This window comes from Enhydra lutris, unplaced genomic scaffold (assembly GCF_002288905.1).
Source record: "Enhydra lutris kenyoni isolate GAN:26980312 unplaced genomic scaffold, ASM228890v2 scaffoldscaffold68, whole genome shotgun sequence".
Taxonomy (NCBI): Eukaryota; Metazoa; Chordata; class Mammalia; order Carnivora; family Mustelidae; genus Enhydra; species Enhydra lutris.
The window spans coordinates 14,125,723-14,143,826 of NW_019154152.1; the positions used below are offsets into that span (position 1 = coordinate 14,125,723).

The 18,104-nt window shown below is 51.4% G+C and overlaps 1 protein-coding gene across 1 annotated transcript in view; it reads right to left on the bottom strand.

The window, feature by feature from the left end:
• The window catches only part of LOC111159595 (microtubule associated protein 6), a 72,871-nt gene that overhangs the window by 10,931 nt on the left and 43,836 nt on the right, over positions 1-18,104 (bottom strand). Inside the window, exons 2-3 of the mRNA XM_022522134.1 lie at positions 10,054-10,267; positions 7,856-8,052 (exon numbers count right to left, since the gene is read on the bottom strand). Coding sequence (XP_022377842.1) covers positions 7,856-8,052; positions 10,054-10,267 — 411 coding nt within the window. The remainder of the gene's footprint in view (positions 1-7,855; positions 8,053-10,053; positions 10,268-18,104) is intronic.

Here is an 18,104-nt window from a genome sequence, read left to right on the forward strand (position 1 = left end):
CCTAAACCCTAGAATCAAAAGATTCAAATAATACTATGTCCCTATGTCTCTTGCTGACCTAACTCCTACTTTCTGGATTTGGGAACCAAACAGATTGGGAGAGTGATAGATACTTGTATTACTGTTATCTCTTTAGGGCTCAGAAAGATTAAGGGACTCAGCCAAAGTCACACAGCTAGTGAAGAGTAGAGCTTGGATTTAAAACCAGGCCTGTTGGCTCTAATTTCCCGGCCTTCTTCCTAAGACATGTCCTCAGGGGGATGTCTCTCTGCCATCATGAAGTTAGGTGATCAGCACTGGGCAGGGGGTGGGATTAGCCAACCTCATAAGATTACCCTATAACCAAGAGTCTATGATTTTTTGAAGTCAGGCCCGCTTCGAAAAAAGTGGCTACGTAAAGAATAGGGGCAGGCTGGCCATTGTAGAACCAGCCGTTGGCTGCTCTGTGATCTGTGCCGTGCCCTCTCTTGAAACCACCCCTTTCCCATGAACAGAGATAGTTACTCGTTAGTAGGCAGAATAAAGCCTTGCCGTGGCGCCGTGGTGAACATGGAGGCAGATGGCGAATATCGTCACTCATTCTCTCACTCATTATTCATTCAACAGATGATTTAGCAGACATTCTCCCAGGTAAACATTGGACCAGTCACTAGGGCTACAAAGGTGAACAGAGGAGCCGGTCCTGGCCCCTGGGGGAGCACAGTCTAGCGGGGGCACACGCACACGAGCAGGTGGCACAGTCTATGTGGTGAGTTCTGTGATGAAGACACACACAGGGAACATCTTACCCAGCCTGGGAGGTGCGGGAAGGGCTTCCTGGAGTGGTCGCCTGAGCAGAGTCTCGAAGGATGAGTTAGCCAGGTGGAGAAGCAGGAGGAGGGCATTCGGAGCAGGTGGGGCGGCGTGGGGAAAGGCATGGAGGTGAGAAGCAGCATGGTGCGCTGGGGGGACAAGAAGCTTCTGTGGGCCACAAGGAGCCCACGGATGGTTGAGGGCAAGGGGTGACATGGTCAGATTTGCATGTTCTAAAGATCCCTCTGGCAACTTAAACCAGTAGCAGTGGCAGGAATTTATTTACCGCGGCATCTGAGGCTCCCTTGGTCCTGGATAAGATGTTTGGGTTGGGACAGTTATAGATAATGTCAGGTTAACGAGTGATTGGGGACCATTTATATGAGGACAAGGGACAGAGAGTTGAGCTCAGTTCTACTGTTTGAAGTAAAAAGTGCAAAATGGTGGTTTCTGATCCAGTGCCTCAGGAAATGGACGCCAGCTTTTTCTTGGTATCTCCAGTCCCAAATAGATTCCTTATGAATGAAAAATCTGTTGGATCCTTCTGGGTTCAATAACCACGCATTTTAGTTACACAGTCAGTTAATCTAGTACCCAAAGGAGAAAGCCTGTATATTTGGCTGAGACCGTTGGTCAGTTCAGTCAGGATGTTCGAGCCAGTTGTGTGTGGAGACCTGATCAAATTCTTAGTTCCCCCCACATTTGTATTTGGATCCGATGATTTAAAGAAGATCCTGGGTAAACCTACCGGTGGGCCTGCTGTGGGCTGACCAGACTGTGGCCCTGTGAGTTGTGGGTGTAGTTTTAGTTAAGAGTCCAGCTTGTCTGAAGCCTGATTCACCTCAGGCCAGCCCCGGCCTCCCTCACATGAGGGAGGGAAGCAGTGTGGGCTGCCGAGCAGAAGACCCAGGCTCCATGCAGGCTCCCTCTGGTCAGAGCTTCCCCTCTCTGTCTGTTCCCTGGGGCGCCCACCAGCTCCACGTGGGAGGGCTCAATGGAATGGCACAGAAGAAACGCTTTGTGGGCAGTCAATAAATGTAAACTGTTAAAATGTTATTGCTTAGGTCCGTGGACTCAAGGTGACTCAATAGCTAGAATTCTTTAAAAGCCTTCTTCTCAGGAGTGTTTGCCTCAGTCAGACTCAGGTTGTCTGAGGTGACCTAAAGCGAACTATCAGAAAGATTGTGAACATGGACATTTCAAGCAGTGTGAAGGGAAGGGGGGAGGCCTGCAATGACCTGTATTTAGTGTCCATTGTGGGTTACCTATAGCCATCATGTCATTTCACCCTCGGTCTTCTCCTCTGAGGTGGGGGTCAGTGTCTCCATCTTCAGAGGAGGACAGCAAGGCTGACAGCACTTAGGGAATGACACAGGGTTGCACAGCTGGCAGCAGTGCCATCCAGGAACATTGTAAACGCCTTATGGGCCGCCAGTGCTAACCGGTTCTCATGATAACGGATGTGATGGTGCTGGCTCTGTTATCACAGATATTCTGGGATGGTCTAGTGTTCTGAGCATCTGGGCAGCAGAGGGTGGTGCAATGGAGGAGGTTTGGGAATGTGCCTGACTCTCTAAGAGGGGAGGCTAAGAAAGGTTTTGTTCCAGTCCTTCGAGACAGTTGCCTCTCCTGTCTCAGTGGGCTCAGGTGAGGCTGGGGTAGGGCCCCCGCCTTAACTGTAGATGGCCCACAGGCTACATGCTGACATAAACTTCTATACCTGTGGTCTTGAAAATGTAAGCTGCTTTAAGACATTTTCACAGTAAAAGGACCTTGAAACCACAATGACACAGTAAGGGGGGTTTATAGCCTTTGTGAAGTGGGACTTAACACTCCCCAAATCTAGGAGAAACAGGTTATAAATTTTTAAACCCTAGCAGAAAACAAAAACAAAAACAAACCAAACCAGGGAATGAATTCATAAGAACACGCTAACTGTAAGGAAGAATGATAATATGCTTATAACTAATTTAACAATAATGACCTATTTTAAAACTTGAGGGCTGGTTTTAATTTTGTTAGCTGTTTGGGGAGGCGACACTGGTAATGAGTTATAGATCTGCCTCCTGGGCTTGGGGCAGCATCGGGGAGCGTGGAGAGGCTGCAGCTCGGGGTGAGGCCCGAGGGCTGGTCACACAGATGAAGCTGGCAAGGCTCTCTCCCCACCTTCCTGCCTCCTCCCTTGCCGGGGCCTTGCCCCCGCTCTGAGTACATCTCACCTTCTCTCAGCTTATCATCAGTGTTCTCATATATGAGTTTTTCTGTGAGTCTTTCCCCCCTGTCTCTGTTTCTACCTCTTTATTTTTTTCCTGTCTTTCTACTTCTCTTTATCCGTGGTTTTGATCAAAACAATTTTTAGGGGCACCTGGGTGGCTCAGTGGGTTAAGCCTCTGCCTTCGGCTCAGGTCATGATCTCAGTGTCCTGGGATCGAGCCCCACATCGGGCTCTCTGCTCAGCAGAGATCCTGCTTCTCCTTCTCTGCCTGCCTCTCTGCCTACTTGTGATTTCTCTCTCTGTCAAAAAAATAAAATCTTTAAAAAAAAAAAAACAAAAACCAAAAAACAATTTTTAACGGGTCACACAAGAGCTGAATAATAGACCTTTATGTATTTGCAGAATTTTGTGTTCTCTGCCTTATACAAGAACAGGCAGGTAGGAGGAATGTTTCCTATTCATCTGGAAAACAAATATAGAGTGGGTTTTCATATATATGATCCTTGATTGATTCCCACCATGGCATCTCCCCCAAATCCAGAAATTGGGGACCAGCAGTAGAATAAAAGTCCCAGCCTAGAGCTCCTAGCCTAAAGCAAGAGAGGACCTGTGGTTGTTGCCTGATATGTAGGTAAGGGCAAGAAGCATGATGGCAGGGAGCATGCAAAGGTCGGGGGGGGGGAGTGAAATCTGGGTGTATGGAATGGAGATCCCAGTTAGTAACCGCCCACTCACATGGTATGACTTTCCATGATGGTCTCTGCCACTTTTTGGCCCTTGCCTCGACCCTCCCTGAGTGAACTGCTCCCCCAGGACCTGAGCTCACCTGGTGTCGGACCCCTCCACACCTTTGCTCTTGCAGCTCCTTCTGTCTGGCACGCCTGGGCCACCCCAGACTCTGTTCACCTGGTCATCACCTGCTCATCCATTGAAGTTCTCCCTGATCCATGGAACCAGCTAGAACAGGCTCCTCCTTCATGCCCCACAGTGACCAGAGGTGGGGTCTCAGTCCTCCTGGTTCCCTAGTGCCCAGCACAGTGCCTGGCACATAATAGGTATTCAATCAACACATGTTAGTAAAAGGAAGAAGGATCCCATTCCAAAAGTCTATCATCTTTTGTCTCCCACGTTAGCAGAATATTATCCCAGAATATTATCCAAGCGGTTAAACCTGGCCCTAGTTCTGATGTTCCCTCCCACGTTTGCTCTCCTGCTTGAAGGCCTGCCCCACGTGCCCTGCACACACATAACCCACCCACTGTCCAAGGTTCCCTCCCAGTGCAGCCTTCTGACTCCCCACCCCAGTAGGAAGAGACCTGTCCTTCATATGAGCAAGCAGCTACTTGGTCTGTTGTTACCTTACTCGGACCTCTCTTACGGCTGTTTCTACTCCCCGGTGTTAGGCACACACAAGGCTTTCCCGCTAACCCACACAGTGAGCCAGCCCCAGAGGGTGGGGCCTTCCGTGTGACCAGATTCAATGAGTTAGTTAAGGCATGTCTGCCATCCCTTGGGAGGAGAAAAACCAGAACTGCCAGTCCTGCAGGGTGACGGGAAGGGGGTGGAGACTCAGGGCCCAGCCTCCCAGTGTGGCGACGTGGTGCTGGGCGCAGGCAGTCACTTGTCCCCAGCAACATGGGATCAAAACGTTACACTACCTTGTAGGCCAGTGGGTCTCTCGGTCCATCTTCGCCTTTCCCAACACTTAGCTCTGACTGCTTGCAATTAGAATCTGAGAGGCAATCTAAAAGAGTCAAGCTGCATTAGGGAGAACCCTAGAAAAACTGCAGGGCACAGCTTGTCTCGTAGGGGGTGGTTCAAATGGCAAAGGTTGGTTCCTTCACCTACTGAGCTGGGCCTTACTGAGGAAATAAGATCAAGAAAGTGGTGTTCGTCTTTAGCATTTATTTATACTTGGAAAAAAAAAAACTGTTTGTTTGTTTGTTTGTTTCCGAACAAGCACAGACCACAAGCACGTCACAATCAATTGGCTATACATGAATATTTGTTGTCATTTTCGTACTAACAGCAGGAATGAAATAGCACCAAGAGAGGTGTGCGCTACACATTACATAGACAATCTGTGGTATGCAACAAAACCCAGGCCACAAAATCGTAATTAGATACTTCCTGTCTGCCTTGGAGAGGCAAAGATAGAACGGACCGGTTGGAAGCACCAGCAAGTAACAAAAAACTGGGGGAGCCAACGCACAGCCTTAGGGGTTATTTTTGCAGGCAAGCAAAGCAGACACTAGGAAAGCTTCAGGCCTTGCTCTCTTGCCAGGGGAGCTCAGGGATCGGTAGGAAGATATAAAAAAATGGACAGCCAGGCATTGGAAGCTTGGTCATCTTCAGAAAGGCAAAACGGAAACACTGTTTGTGAAACCATGATCAGTTTCAATCAGGACGTTTGAGATGCAGACAGAATGAGACTGGCTGAGTTTTATTTGTAAACAGTTGAAATCAAAGGAAGTTTCTTGCCATGAAATGACACATTCAAGAGTCAAAGTGAACTACAAATAAGAATTTTCCCAGTTGCAGGAGTTAAAAAGATGGGGCGGCTGAAGGGTTGAAAAGACATTATACGGGATCACATCTCAAGCTGCAGGCAGGACAGGGTTGGAAATTCAGTCCCTGGAGCTGCGAGGTGGGTGGGAAACCACAGTTTGGGTGAACAAACTTGAATCAGACACAGAGATCAAGTCGTATGGATCCTTCTGGTTGTGCTGTTGTGGACACAGGTGTATGCATAGTGCCCCGCACATCTCGCACGGTGTCTGGCCCACAGGCATTCAGGACATGAATGTGGAACGAATGTTCCCCTGTGGATCGTGCACTTTGATTTACTTGATCTGCAGAACACATACACGACTGTTCTACGGAGAAATCCAAACTTCAGTTAACACCAACGGGCCTGACCGATGCCGGACCTCGAGACAACGAACGTCCATCGGCAAATTCTCTGGGTAGAGTTAAGCTCGTATTGATAGAGCTCTCTGGTGAACATTAAGATTAGCCATCGAATAGCTACGATCAGTACTGGGAGCTATCCTGGTCATTTCCAGACAGGCATCCCAAACTGGGATGCTCGAACACTGAAACTCACTCATATTTTCTACCTTCTTCCAAGCTTCTTCTCAGCTACACGCTCTGAGATAGAAAGGAAGATGACAGTGGGCCTGGCCGAGAGCCTCATTTCTAGGAGTCCCGTTCTCTTAAAAGATGTGGCCCACAAAGCACACGCTCAGTGAATTTGCAGAAGACTTCTCAGTCAGCCCCAGGGTGACTAACAAAATGGTGTCAACAGAGACTTTGCTGCTTGAATGGTCAGACAGGAGAGGACTGGGGGAGGCCCTGCTTCCTACACACCACAGGGACCGAAAGGGAGTGCCGCGGTGAGGAGCCTGGGACCCCGCTCACCGCAGCTGTCCTTCCACAGCAGGGGCGTGGCACCGGACCACAGCCCAGCCGCGTCACGGTGCTGGCAACAGAAAGGGCTTCAAGGACAGGGCAACAAAGCAAACTGAGCAATGTACACGCCACAAGGTTTGCAAATGTAATTTTTCTGGTAGGTATCTTGGGTGTCCTAGTGAGCACTGGGGGTCTTTGTACAACTCTCTAATACCTACAACACAACTCTAGCACAACTAAGGTGCCACTTGCCGCCCCCAGGGGGCGTTGGCCACACAGACACATGAAACACAATACAGTGAGAGCTGCTTTTACTCCTCAGTGAGGTCAGAAACGCTTGCTAATCACTTAGTAAGGAACTCTCCTAATCTTCAGCTAAGTCACAGACATTTCCACTAACCTGAAACTCAGTGTCCTCTGCCCTCTCTGAGGAACAGAGCAAGCAGTGCGGGAAGGGAGAGTGAACACCGCCACACTTGCCACGATGTCGACTTCCCACCTTGCGTTTCTCAGAAGCAAGGAAGCCACATTCTAAGTCCACTACCCCTACCCCCTGAACTTTCCTCCTCAGTCATCTGTGGCCAGCTGCTCTGCCAGACCGCTGGCACTGGATGGGCTGAGGGCACACAGAGGAGAACAATCTCCTCACACCGGTGGATCTCTCCATGATGTCTACAACGTACCTAAAACACCGAACCTTCTTACCCTGGCCTGCTTTTAGTCATCAGTGGCCTAGCTATTACTTGGCATACAATTTCAAGTCCAGTGATAGGAAACTAAACATAGTCACACATTTCTAACAGAAAAGTCTATGAAAAAAATGACTTAACAGACACGATTCATCTTATGGACATTAAGGCCGAGGTTTTTTGCTTTTTAAATATTTCCACAAATGCCGTCGACCGCTGAAGCCCCAAAGCGAGCTTCTCTAGCACATGATAACCCGCTGAATTTTGGAAAAGGACACATTTACCTACAGTTCAGAGCGGATCACTGACACAGACCTTGGAGGAGAAGAGGAGGAGGGCACCCTACGGGCATTCCCGAGCGTACTGGGAGACTTCCAGCCGCTGGGAATGGCCTCTGCGTGCCAAGGCCTGCCTCCCTCCCTCCGCAGCCAGCAAGCAGTCTCACCTGCTGTGGGAGGCACAACCAGGGAGCTATGCTTCCCGGGGTTCCTGGTGTTCCAGGGGCCCCGTGGCATGGACCACTGCGCTGCGCTTAGCCCAGCAAGGTCTCAATTTGGAGAGGAAGCATGCCACTTGGGCTTGGAGACGGCATTCCTCCATCGAAAGAAACCAAACCGAAGAGCTCCTGGAACACTCAGGACCAAGGCAGATGAGAAACCTCTAAGCAATTTTGTGGCCTTTTTGTTGGTTGGTTAAAAAAAAAAAAAAAAGGAAAAGAAGAATAAAAGGAAAGTGCAGTGAAATTTACTCTTTAGCCTCAGCCAGTTTATTGTTCATCTCTTTACTTTGCTCCTTGTCTTCGGGTTGGGCGGCAGTGGGGCCCTCCGGGCTCTTTTTCTTGGAGGCCCGGCCCGACACCACCTGCTTGTCTTTGGCCTTCCTCGGGGGCTTATGGCTCGCTGAGGTCTTTTTTGGTTTGGAACTCTGAACGCTAGGTTTCTCCACCTGCTCAGAGAGACAGACAGACAGACCGCAAATACAGAAACACAGAAAGGGAGGGAGTGGGAGAGAGAAGTTAGAGAGAAGACATGATTAGCTCGACGGTAACCGTCATGACACCTGATGGCATCTGAAGTATTTTCAGTGACTCAGATCATTTGGCTTTGGAACCGGATGGTCAGGGGTTTTGGCCACAGGCTCACCGGCCACAGGGGCTCCCTGGCCTGGCGGCTGTCACCACGGAACGACCGTGGTGGCAGATGGTGTGGCTGTTTTGCCGATACCTGCCGCCTCTCCCCATGGGAAGATTGTACCTCATTACTCTGTTCAACTCGGGCAGGCCTAGGATTTGCTTTAGTCAATGAAATGTGAGCAGAAGGGATGGGGTCACCTCCAGAGGAAACTGGAGGGCCAGCCGGTACTTCCCCCTAGCTAGTTCTCTGAAAACTAGCTCTCTTCTCCTCGGCCACAAGAGAGGCTCTCCGTCACCCGAGGGCCACACTGTAGAGGCAGCGAGGAGTAGGGCTGCGGCCCCCTCCACATGCTGGACAGGTTTTAATGAGAAATAAACCTTTGTTGGTAGAAGATGCAGAGATTCGGGGGCGGTATCACCACCGACCATATAACCTGGCCTTTCCTCTGTTTCTGTCTCCAGGAAGGTGAGCTCGTGTGGAGAAATGGGCCAGGCAATCTCACCTCAGAGAGGCCTTCACACTGCCCTCCATCCACGCTTCCTCTCCTGCTGGCTCCCAGGACTCTCTTCCCCAGAGCAGCCCATCCACTCCCCCCAGACCCTCACCTCTAACTCTGCCCCCTCACTCCCAGGAGATGGCCCGGCCCTCTCTCTCCCTAGAACTCTGGGGTCACTGTGTATGGTCCCTCGATATGCCCTCCATCTCTGGGTTCACCTTCCCCAAACTTCCCTCCTTCCTTCCCTTGAGTCTTCTTTTGTACAAAGTGGAAGATGGCCAAAGATGCTGTTGGGCCTCCCAGGCTAAGACATTCACTCAGGGAGCTCCAGGGAGCTTTTCAGTCACCTCTGACCTGTACCTCCGGTTTGCCCGGGAATGAGGGCTTTCACGGAACATGGAACTCTCAGTGCTCCAAGTGGAGGAGTCCAGTCAAGCTGGCTTAGTTCCCACTTTACCTAGAATTTAGTCCAGGGCCAAACAGGAAACTATTTCAGTGCAAGATTTTCAGACAAAAGCAGAGGAAAGGCTCTCACACTTTTCCTGCTCTTATACATAAAAGGGGATATTTGCACAACCCCATGTGGCTTGACTTCACAGAATTAGCCTTGGCGGTTATGATTCCTGCTTCCAGCTGAGTCTCCAACTCAGTTCTCCCCCTCACAAGTGTGTACTGGGATGCAAATAAGGCAAAGTACTGTTATTAATGGAAATCCCTGAATCCACTGAAAGTTACTTAGAAATGTAAATCATTCACAAACTGTCTATTACAGTAACAAATGACCGGGAATACATCTTACAGCTGATGAGACAGGTGCTCTGAGCCGATGGTGCCTAGTGTTTATGGAGGAAAAGGATAAAAAGGAGTAAGTTGAAAAAAAAAAAAAAAGGAGTAAGTTGTCCACAGATTGGAGCCGAGGATGCTGGCAGGAGTAGGGTGGGAGGAAGCCATCGAGACACCTCCAATGGCCAGCACTTCAGGGGCAAAAGCAGCTGTTTTAAGAAGGAGGGACTGAGGGCTCAGATGAGGTTTTCTGCCACTTTTTTGGGGAATGGTTTTAAAATCTAGAAGCTAGTTCTCTGAAAACCGGCCAGTCCTCAAGCAGTTTTATTTTAGGCACTGTTCCTTTTTAACATTTCCTTTGAATTTAGCCAAGGTTCCTGTTCCCTGGTCTCTGTGCCACCAAAAAGAGGAGGAATTTCCCAGGAGCCCTTGGGGGTGGGGCCAGGTGGGCAGTAGCCCCACCCTCACACTTTGCTGCCCTTAAGCCCTTGTATCTAGGTTGTGCTGAGGGGTTCCCCACAAGATCTAGCTCACCTTTGGGGGTTCCTTGAAAGGTTCACTGTAGAGGCTGCGTATTCTTCTGCGATCAATGACCTTATTGTCCGCTGGTGTGGGCTTGTTGGCCTCCCCTTTGAACTGGGCACTGTAGCTGGTCTCGTGAGCCATCTTATCATCTGGAGGCTTGTACTGGGGCCTGGCTTTTATCGGTTTCACAGGCTTGATATCCGTCCATGCTCTGAATTCATTTCTGTGAATCAAAGAAAGCATAAGCGATATGAAACACTATCTGGTGGGACGAACAGGGCTGCAAACACAGCAAAGCTCTCAGCGGGGCTCACTGCTGATGGAGGGGTGGCTCAGCAGTGAACTTCCCTGTCTCCTCATGGGGAAGCTCGTGGTTTCCTTCCTGCTGCGTGGGTACAGGCTGCGGCAGTAGCCCTTGTAGGAAGACGGAGCTCAGGCTCCCAGCTACCACTGTGTGATCATAGAGAGGCAATTCTAATCTCTGGGCCTTGTTTTTGCACTATCTCAGATGAGGCTGAAAACACTCAATCCACTCCATCATGCCAGGGTTCAACCTCTAGGACTGAATGCCTGGCACATGGGAGGTCAAGAGTGTGAGAATGAGACGTGTTAGAAGGTGTGTCTGGTATGCCATGGTCAAGGACCGAGGCCCCTCCCCCACATTGTCATGCTGAGACCCTTTGTCCTCAAGGATAATTCCTCCTCCTGCTAGCAGAGGGCTTGCTTCTTATGTTGCCAGAAATTTAACAGTCTTAATCCCTGTAGATGAAAACACTCATGAGATGTCTAAATGCTTGCAGATACAAACAAGCAAAATGTACCAAACACAGGTGGAGTCACTGTTAGGACAGGTATTGCGGTGAGTGCACGCAGGACAGTCTTCAAGTGCTCTGGTGTGAATGGCTATCGGGCCTGACCCTTTAATGGCTACCACCTGCTGCTCTTTCCTGAGTCAGTGTGTCCATGTTCTTATTGTGGCTCCTAACCAGCTGTTTCTGATCTGTTACAGGGCTGGAGATTAGATGGGGACAATGTCTGAAGCAGGGTCGAGTACATGCGGCTGCTCATAGAGGCCATGAGGTCCATCCTGTTTGTTGAGTGCATGACATCCGACGGATCTGTTCCCACTGGGGGCCACGAGAAGCTGTGTTGTGGGAAAGGAAGAGGTAGGGTGTATGTAAGTGCGGCTAGGTTCTTCCAGCGCCCTCGTCACCCTCACTGATGAGGCCTTCCTTCGGGGCTCAGAGACGAGTGGCACAAACAGGAGGGATGACAGAAAGAGCTGAGGCTGTGAGAATCCTGCGGTCCCAGCCCCACCTCTAAAGAGCTGTGGGGCAGGCCCTTCCCCTCTTTGAGTCAGTCAAAAAAAGACTCAAACCAGACAATGTCTTTATCATATGACCTTCTAGCTCAGAGGGTCTCTGAGTCGATCAAGCTGGTTTGGTTAACACGGAGCCCCTTGTTGGTCATTTGACCTCCTGAGGGGAAGTGGCTCATTTGTGAGGAGAGAGACCACAGTTTCTTAAGAGACTGTCCCCCCCCACCACCCAAGCTTCAGACTCACCTTTCCAGTGCATCTTGGACCCCCACCTAGGAGCCCCACCAACTCAAATTCAACATCCCTAGAACCAAAGCATCTTATCTCCCCCACCAAATTGTCTTCATTCCCTCATCATTCAATTTATTTCATTCATTCATTCACAACACATTTCCTGATTGCCTAGGGACTCTCTGGCAGGATGCTGAGCTCTGTGGAGCCAAACTCAGTAAGAGAAGCCCTGGGCGCAAGAGGGAATGAGATTTGTCCAGGACGGTAAGAAAAGAGCCATGAAAGAGGGGGGAGTGGGGAACACAGCCTATGCCAGCCTGGGAGGGAGTCGGAGATGTGGGTTCTGGAGCGGAGTCAAAGACGGGATAGGGAGCTGGCCAGGGTTCCAGGCAGAATGAGGGGTACCCGAAGAGGCAGCTGAGATATGGCCCTCTGCACGCAGTTTGGGTGGTTGGGCTGAAGCTTTTGGGGAAGAGCACAGGAGGCTGGACAGATTGTGAGGTCCTGCCAGCCATGCTGAGGGGATGGTCTGGACTGTATCGAGGAGCTGCCAGATGGTTCCAAGCCAAAGATGAATGTGGCCAGATTAGTTTGGGGAGAGAGAACTCTGGCAGCAGTGTGAATGGTGCACAGACGGGGCGAAGTGAGTGGGGAGGCCAGGCAGGAGACTGTGAAGTGAGCCCGGAGGAAGACAGAGGCCTGAACCAGGACAGTGGCAGTGGGGACTGAGAGTGGCTCCAAGTCAAGAGGGAAGTGGGCAGGACTTAAAAGCGGCTGAGCCGAGGGAGGCCAGGGTCAGAAGGGAATCTGGAGATTCAGGATTTTGGTTTGTGGATGTCAGTGCTACCCACTGAGTTGGGGAAACTGGGAGGAGAATGGGACTTGGAGGGTTGAGACCCTCCGATTCTGTTAATGGCCCCCATCTGCTCTGGCCTCAAGGCTGCATTATATCTTTTCCTGTGCTCTCCTCGACCCTTTTACACTTCCGTGGGTTCAACCAGCTACTTCGACCTGACTTCTGAGCCATTCTTGGCTGGGCTGGGTCACACCGGGCGCTGTGGCCACCATGACCTGCCCAAGGCTCCAGGCTCCCCCTCCTTCCTCCCACCCTTTAGGACCCGAGTATTGCCAAAGTCCCTTATACGTGGCTTACTGGTAACGACCTGGTTCCTGAATATATGAGGGCAGAACCCTGAGTTTTCTGCTCCTACTTCTGCCTGCTTCCAGAATAAGGACTGACACAGGTCTACACTGGCCCTGAGAGCTATTTCTGGATCATCTCTCCCAGGCTAGCCTCTGCAGTTTTCTACATCTCTGGCCTGGCCTCTGGGCTGGCAGGCATTTCACGGTGAGCATTATCCGTGGGACCTGTCCTCGTGGGATCAGTCTGGTGACCCCGATCATAAACAACTGATCTTTATATGAAGCCACGTAGAGAGTTCCATGATAAGGTCACTGCAATTAGGACAGACAGTTCAGCTGAAACCCAAATTCTGCTACTTAGAACTTTCTTCAAACTCGCCACAAAACCTTCCCCAGCCACAAGCCGTAACTAAGCATCTGTCACACAAGTAGAATCAGCTACCATTCATTACCCACCTTTTATAAGCTGGAGGATTGTTTTGGGTTTGCTTTGGTATATTATCTGTAACCCTTACAACAACTTTGAGAGGTGGTCGTATTGTATCTCTCTTACAAAAGAAGGTAACCCAGGCTCAGAGGGGTTAGGTGGCTTGCATAGGCCAAAGAGCTGGCAAAGAAGCAGGACTGAACTATGAGCCCGGGTCTGCAAGGCCCCACGGCCCACATCCTTCCACTACACTTCTCCCATGTGTCGGCGCCGTAGTGTGTTTGGCTCACTGGAGGGGCCTGTGCAGCTCAGGCCTGCTGAGTGCAATGCAATGGAGGGTTTGGTGACACAGCTGCACGAGATGACCCCTGAGCTCCTCCAGCCCTGAGATGCTCCTCCCAGAGCAGCATGGGCCACGCTCTCAGCTCAGTCACGACCACAGCCTCTTGCTACCAGCCCGTGGTCCCCTATATGCATAGACTCCCCTTCCCATGCAGCTGGATTTCAGCTCGATGGTTCATTCCTTTAATCATTTGACATTTACCAAACACCAGCCATGGGTGGGGCGTGTGTCCCACAGGGCATGTGACCCAGTGGCTGAGGTGGCTACAGTTTAGTAGGTCAGGATCTGTCCGTGTGTGATCCTAAGCAAATGGGACAGAAGGACAGAGGGAAAAGGATACTTAATTTTCAAGGGGGCACTAAAAGATGGAGACAGAGAAGTGGACAAAGGGAATTCAGGCAGCACTCTGAGTCCCTGAGGCAGGTTCAGAGAGCAGGTGAGCTGCTCAGGGTGTGGAGGATGGGGTCCTTGGAAGGATGTCCAGGTGACCAGGCTAGGTGGGAGCTGGGGCCAGGATTACAGGGCCTGGAAGGCTTTGTTTACATGCTTGCAGTCAGCCTGGGGAGCTGCTGAACGTTTCTGAGCGAAGCAGCACTGTTCCTCCATTGACAATGCCCTCCTCTCAGACTGCCCCACTTTTCTTTATTCTTCAAGGCCCAGCTTGGGGCTCTTCTCTTTCAGGACTCCCTCCTGGATTTCTCAGCCCAAAGTTTCCTCTCTCTTGCCTCCTGGATGCTTTACTACCTTGTCCAACTTTGTGGTGACCCATGCAGTTTCACATTGCTCTTTAATTATTTTATGAGTTCACGTTACCTCTCCTGAGGGATGAGATACATAACAGAAAATTCCAGACAGAACCCTACTTTTGAGTCCAACCTCATCTGCAAGGCTGTGAAGGGATATCCTTTAACTTACCCTATGTCAAACTGTGGGTTAGGGGCAGAGCTGGGTGAGAAACCCCCTGGTCTCTACCTGCTGTGTCAGGCCCTGGCCCTCACCCAGGCCCCCACTGAGAGCCGTGTTCTATATCTTTCTCACATTCTCCACGGGACTGAAGGGCTTGGCATTGAGTGACTATTTCATGGAATTAGCTCTTATTTGATCTCCTTTCTGGTCCTTTCTTCTTGTAGGAAAGAGTTGTCCATACTAAAGCAAGCATCTGGTGTCTCCCAAGCTTTCGTAAAATCCACCCTCCCTAGATTGACAGGAGGCTGCCCAGAGCCCCCAGTGAGTGAAGCCACCATGGTGGCAAAGGGTTGGGGGCAGGAAGGAAGCCCTGACAATCAGGGAGCAGGTAAGGAAAGGAAGAGTTTGCTAACACTTCCCAATGCCCACTTCCTTTAGGCTGAACTCTCTGTGCATCCAGCCTTAGTTTACCCTTTCATCATCCCTGTGAGGTTGCTGTTATTAGCTCCATGTTATATATGAGGAACCTGAGTACAGACAGGTGAAGAGACTTGCCAAGCCAGTAAGCCGTTATTGGACCATGAGTCTGTCTGTCTCAAAGCCCATGCCCCTTCTGCCATCCCACACTTGCGGGTGGATGTGTAACCCAGCCGCAAGCTCATGGCAGCTTCGGCTCCGGGCAGCAATCACAAGACAGCACTTCCCTTCAGCCAGTCTGGGTGCCCCAGTGAGGCTGTGAGTATACGGGAGGGTCCCATATCTACTGGCTGCTGCCCCTGGCATCCCAGAGAGTCTCCCCATGCCATGGTTCCTCCTGTATCGTGATCCAGGGAAGCCATGGGGATGGGATTTCCAACTGCATTGCCAAGGGCCCATGGTCCCCTCCACAGCAAATCATTCCAGGCTTGATGCAGGACTTCTCTCCTGCACAATCCCTGCAGGGACAGAGCAGGGTTTGGGATTATGATGACCCTCTGTGGCTGGGTAAACTACACAGGGAAGTAGGCTCAACCAGTATGTTCAGGTCTGGGTTTAACAGACTCCTCTAATGGCTCCTGTGTGCTGGAAAATCTGTGGAGAAAAGCTTGGGCCAGCCTCCAACCTCCCATCAAGAAACAGCAGAGACAGGCCCAGGGTGAGCCACCTCACAGAGACCTGGTAGACAAGATGTTCCTAGACTGTTCCCACGGGGCCTTTAGACAGGTGCATTCTTGCATTCTGAGCAGCTGCTAAAGCAGTTTGCTGACCAGGCAAAGATTTTAAAGGAGGCAACAAACACCCTACTTTTACCTCCTCCTGTCCAGTCCCCCTGTGCCATCTCACTTCGGCCCTTGAGACCTCCTCTCCCTTGACCGTGGCCTCAGGACCCCAGCATCAGAGTCCCAGCCTCTTCCTCCTCCCTCTGATTCATCGGCACAGGCTCCAGGAGAGATCGTCTTCCAGCTCGGCCATGAGCACACTACTTCTCTGCTAAACCCTGCGGTAGATTCCAGTCACTACAGGACCAGCTGTGCTCCAAGCCAAGGCCCCCTCTAGTTTGCTCATGCTGTGGCTCCTCAGGATGACATGCACGGCCCTGTGACTCAGCCCCCAGTTATCCTTCTGGCCTTACTTCGTCCTCGCCAGCCACCCCGTCGTCAGTCAGTGAGCACCTGCTTGGCGCAAGGTGCGGCACAAAGCTCTTTAAACGAATTACGAGCCCAAGTCGCAGCTACCATGGCCGACTTTGCCAGTGACAACACCACGGCCCCTCCCCACACACCTGCCGCACTGCCCCTCCTCCGAACTTTCGCCCTTGCCGTCCCGTGCCCAGCATCCTCTTCCCTCCATACCCCCGGCTGGTGCATGGAGCTTGTTCTCTGACCTTATCCCTCTGCAGCACTCACTGAGCTGTGTTAGGGCAGGTGGCCTGGATAGGTCTCTCTCTTCCCTCCCAGAGGTGCCATCGTCGAGGATCAGGACGGTCCCTCTGCATCTGTGTGATGCTTGCGGAGCCTGGGCCAGCGATTAAAAACGCAGCCTCCCCTCTCTCCCCCGCAGGATTGGCTGCCCCAGAAGTCCCGGCTGCCCTGGCTTGGAGAGGGCATTGAGGGGGCCGCCCAAGAGTCTCTTGGCATTGGGCATCTGTGTCACTTCTCACCATATCCACAGATTCTTGCACACTCCTCCCTCAGGTGGGACTTAGTTCTGCTTCCCTTGAATGTGACAGGACTCCGTGACTCCCTTGCAACAAACAGAATATGGTGCGGGTGGCCGCACGGAGCTTCCCAGGCTGGGCCGCTACAGACTGGCCAAGCCTCCTGCTTGCTTCCTTGCGGAGCACTCACACTGAGGACAGAAAGTGGCCACGACAGGAGGACTCACACACACGCCCCACGGAGAGGCCTGTGTGCAAGGAACTGCAGTGTCGTGCTGAAGGGCAGGTGAATGGGCCATCTTAGAGGTGGAGCCTCAGGCCCCCCGCAAGGATTCAGATGACGCTGGGAGAGTGCCTGGAACCATTCTAGAAGCCATTCCTGGGTTTCTGACCCTTAGAAACGGTAGGAGATAGTAAACATTGGTCAGCTTAAGCTATTAAGTGTTGGCAGTCAGGTGTTACAGAGCAATCGATTCTAATACACACCCTGATCAGAAATTATTCCTCTCCTCCAAAGGGGCTTAAAACACCCACACTTCACTTCAGCAAGGCAGAGAGCCCTGGTGTGAGCAGAGCACAGGAACTTCAAGCTCCAGCAGAAATGTGGCACCAAGTGAACAGAAGGTCCTGCTCTGGTTGCAAGAAACTGGGGGGTGTGGGGTGGGGTGGGACCATACTGTGGCCCTCACTAGGAGGTAGCAAGGCCTCTGATGCCACAAAGCGGATAAAGATGAGGCTGCCTTGAGGCCAGGTCATCAGCAGAAACAAAAAAACACAGGCCCTCGGGAGAAAACCATGTCTCAGAGTACACGGCATATATAGGGAGGTACAGGCAGGGTTTAACAAGGTGAGAAACGGCACAGAGCCCGCGTCAGGACAGAGAAAGGGGTTCACTGGCAAGAGCACAGGCTCAGGAGTGGGATAAACCTGGGCTACAGCCCAGCTCCAACCCTCGGGCCAGGCCCTCTCCTGCTCTGAACCGTAGGGAGCTTGAGACCAACATCACAGGGCTGATGCAGGGTTCAAGGAGAATGTCGTCGTTGAAGAGGACCTGCCCATTTGTGTCAGTGCGACAAAGCCCATGCTGGATAACTGTACAATAAATGCATTTGGTTTTCATCACAGAGTTGTTTGTTCAAGAAAAATTATTGAGTATCTTCTATATTCCAGGCCCAGAGCTAGCAATGTAGCGTGAACAGGCGGAAGCAACAACAGCCCCCACCGGCTTGGTAGTCGGGCTGGGAGATTTGGACAACCACGCCGTCAGCTGTCTGTCCCATGGCTGTAGTTCTTTCTCTTTTTTTAAAGATTTTATTTATTTGACCGAGAGAGACACAGTGAGAAAGGGAGCACTAGCAGGGGAAGTGGGAGAGGGAGAAGCAAGCTTCCCACTAAGCAGGGAGTCTGATGTGGGCTCAATCCCAGGACCCTGCGATCATGACCTGAGCTGAAGGCAGACACTTAAACGACTGAGCCACCCAGGCACCCCCCTTCACCCCCCCCCACCCCCGTGCAGTGCTTGTATTTCTGACCACTGCAGTCAACATTCCGGCGC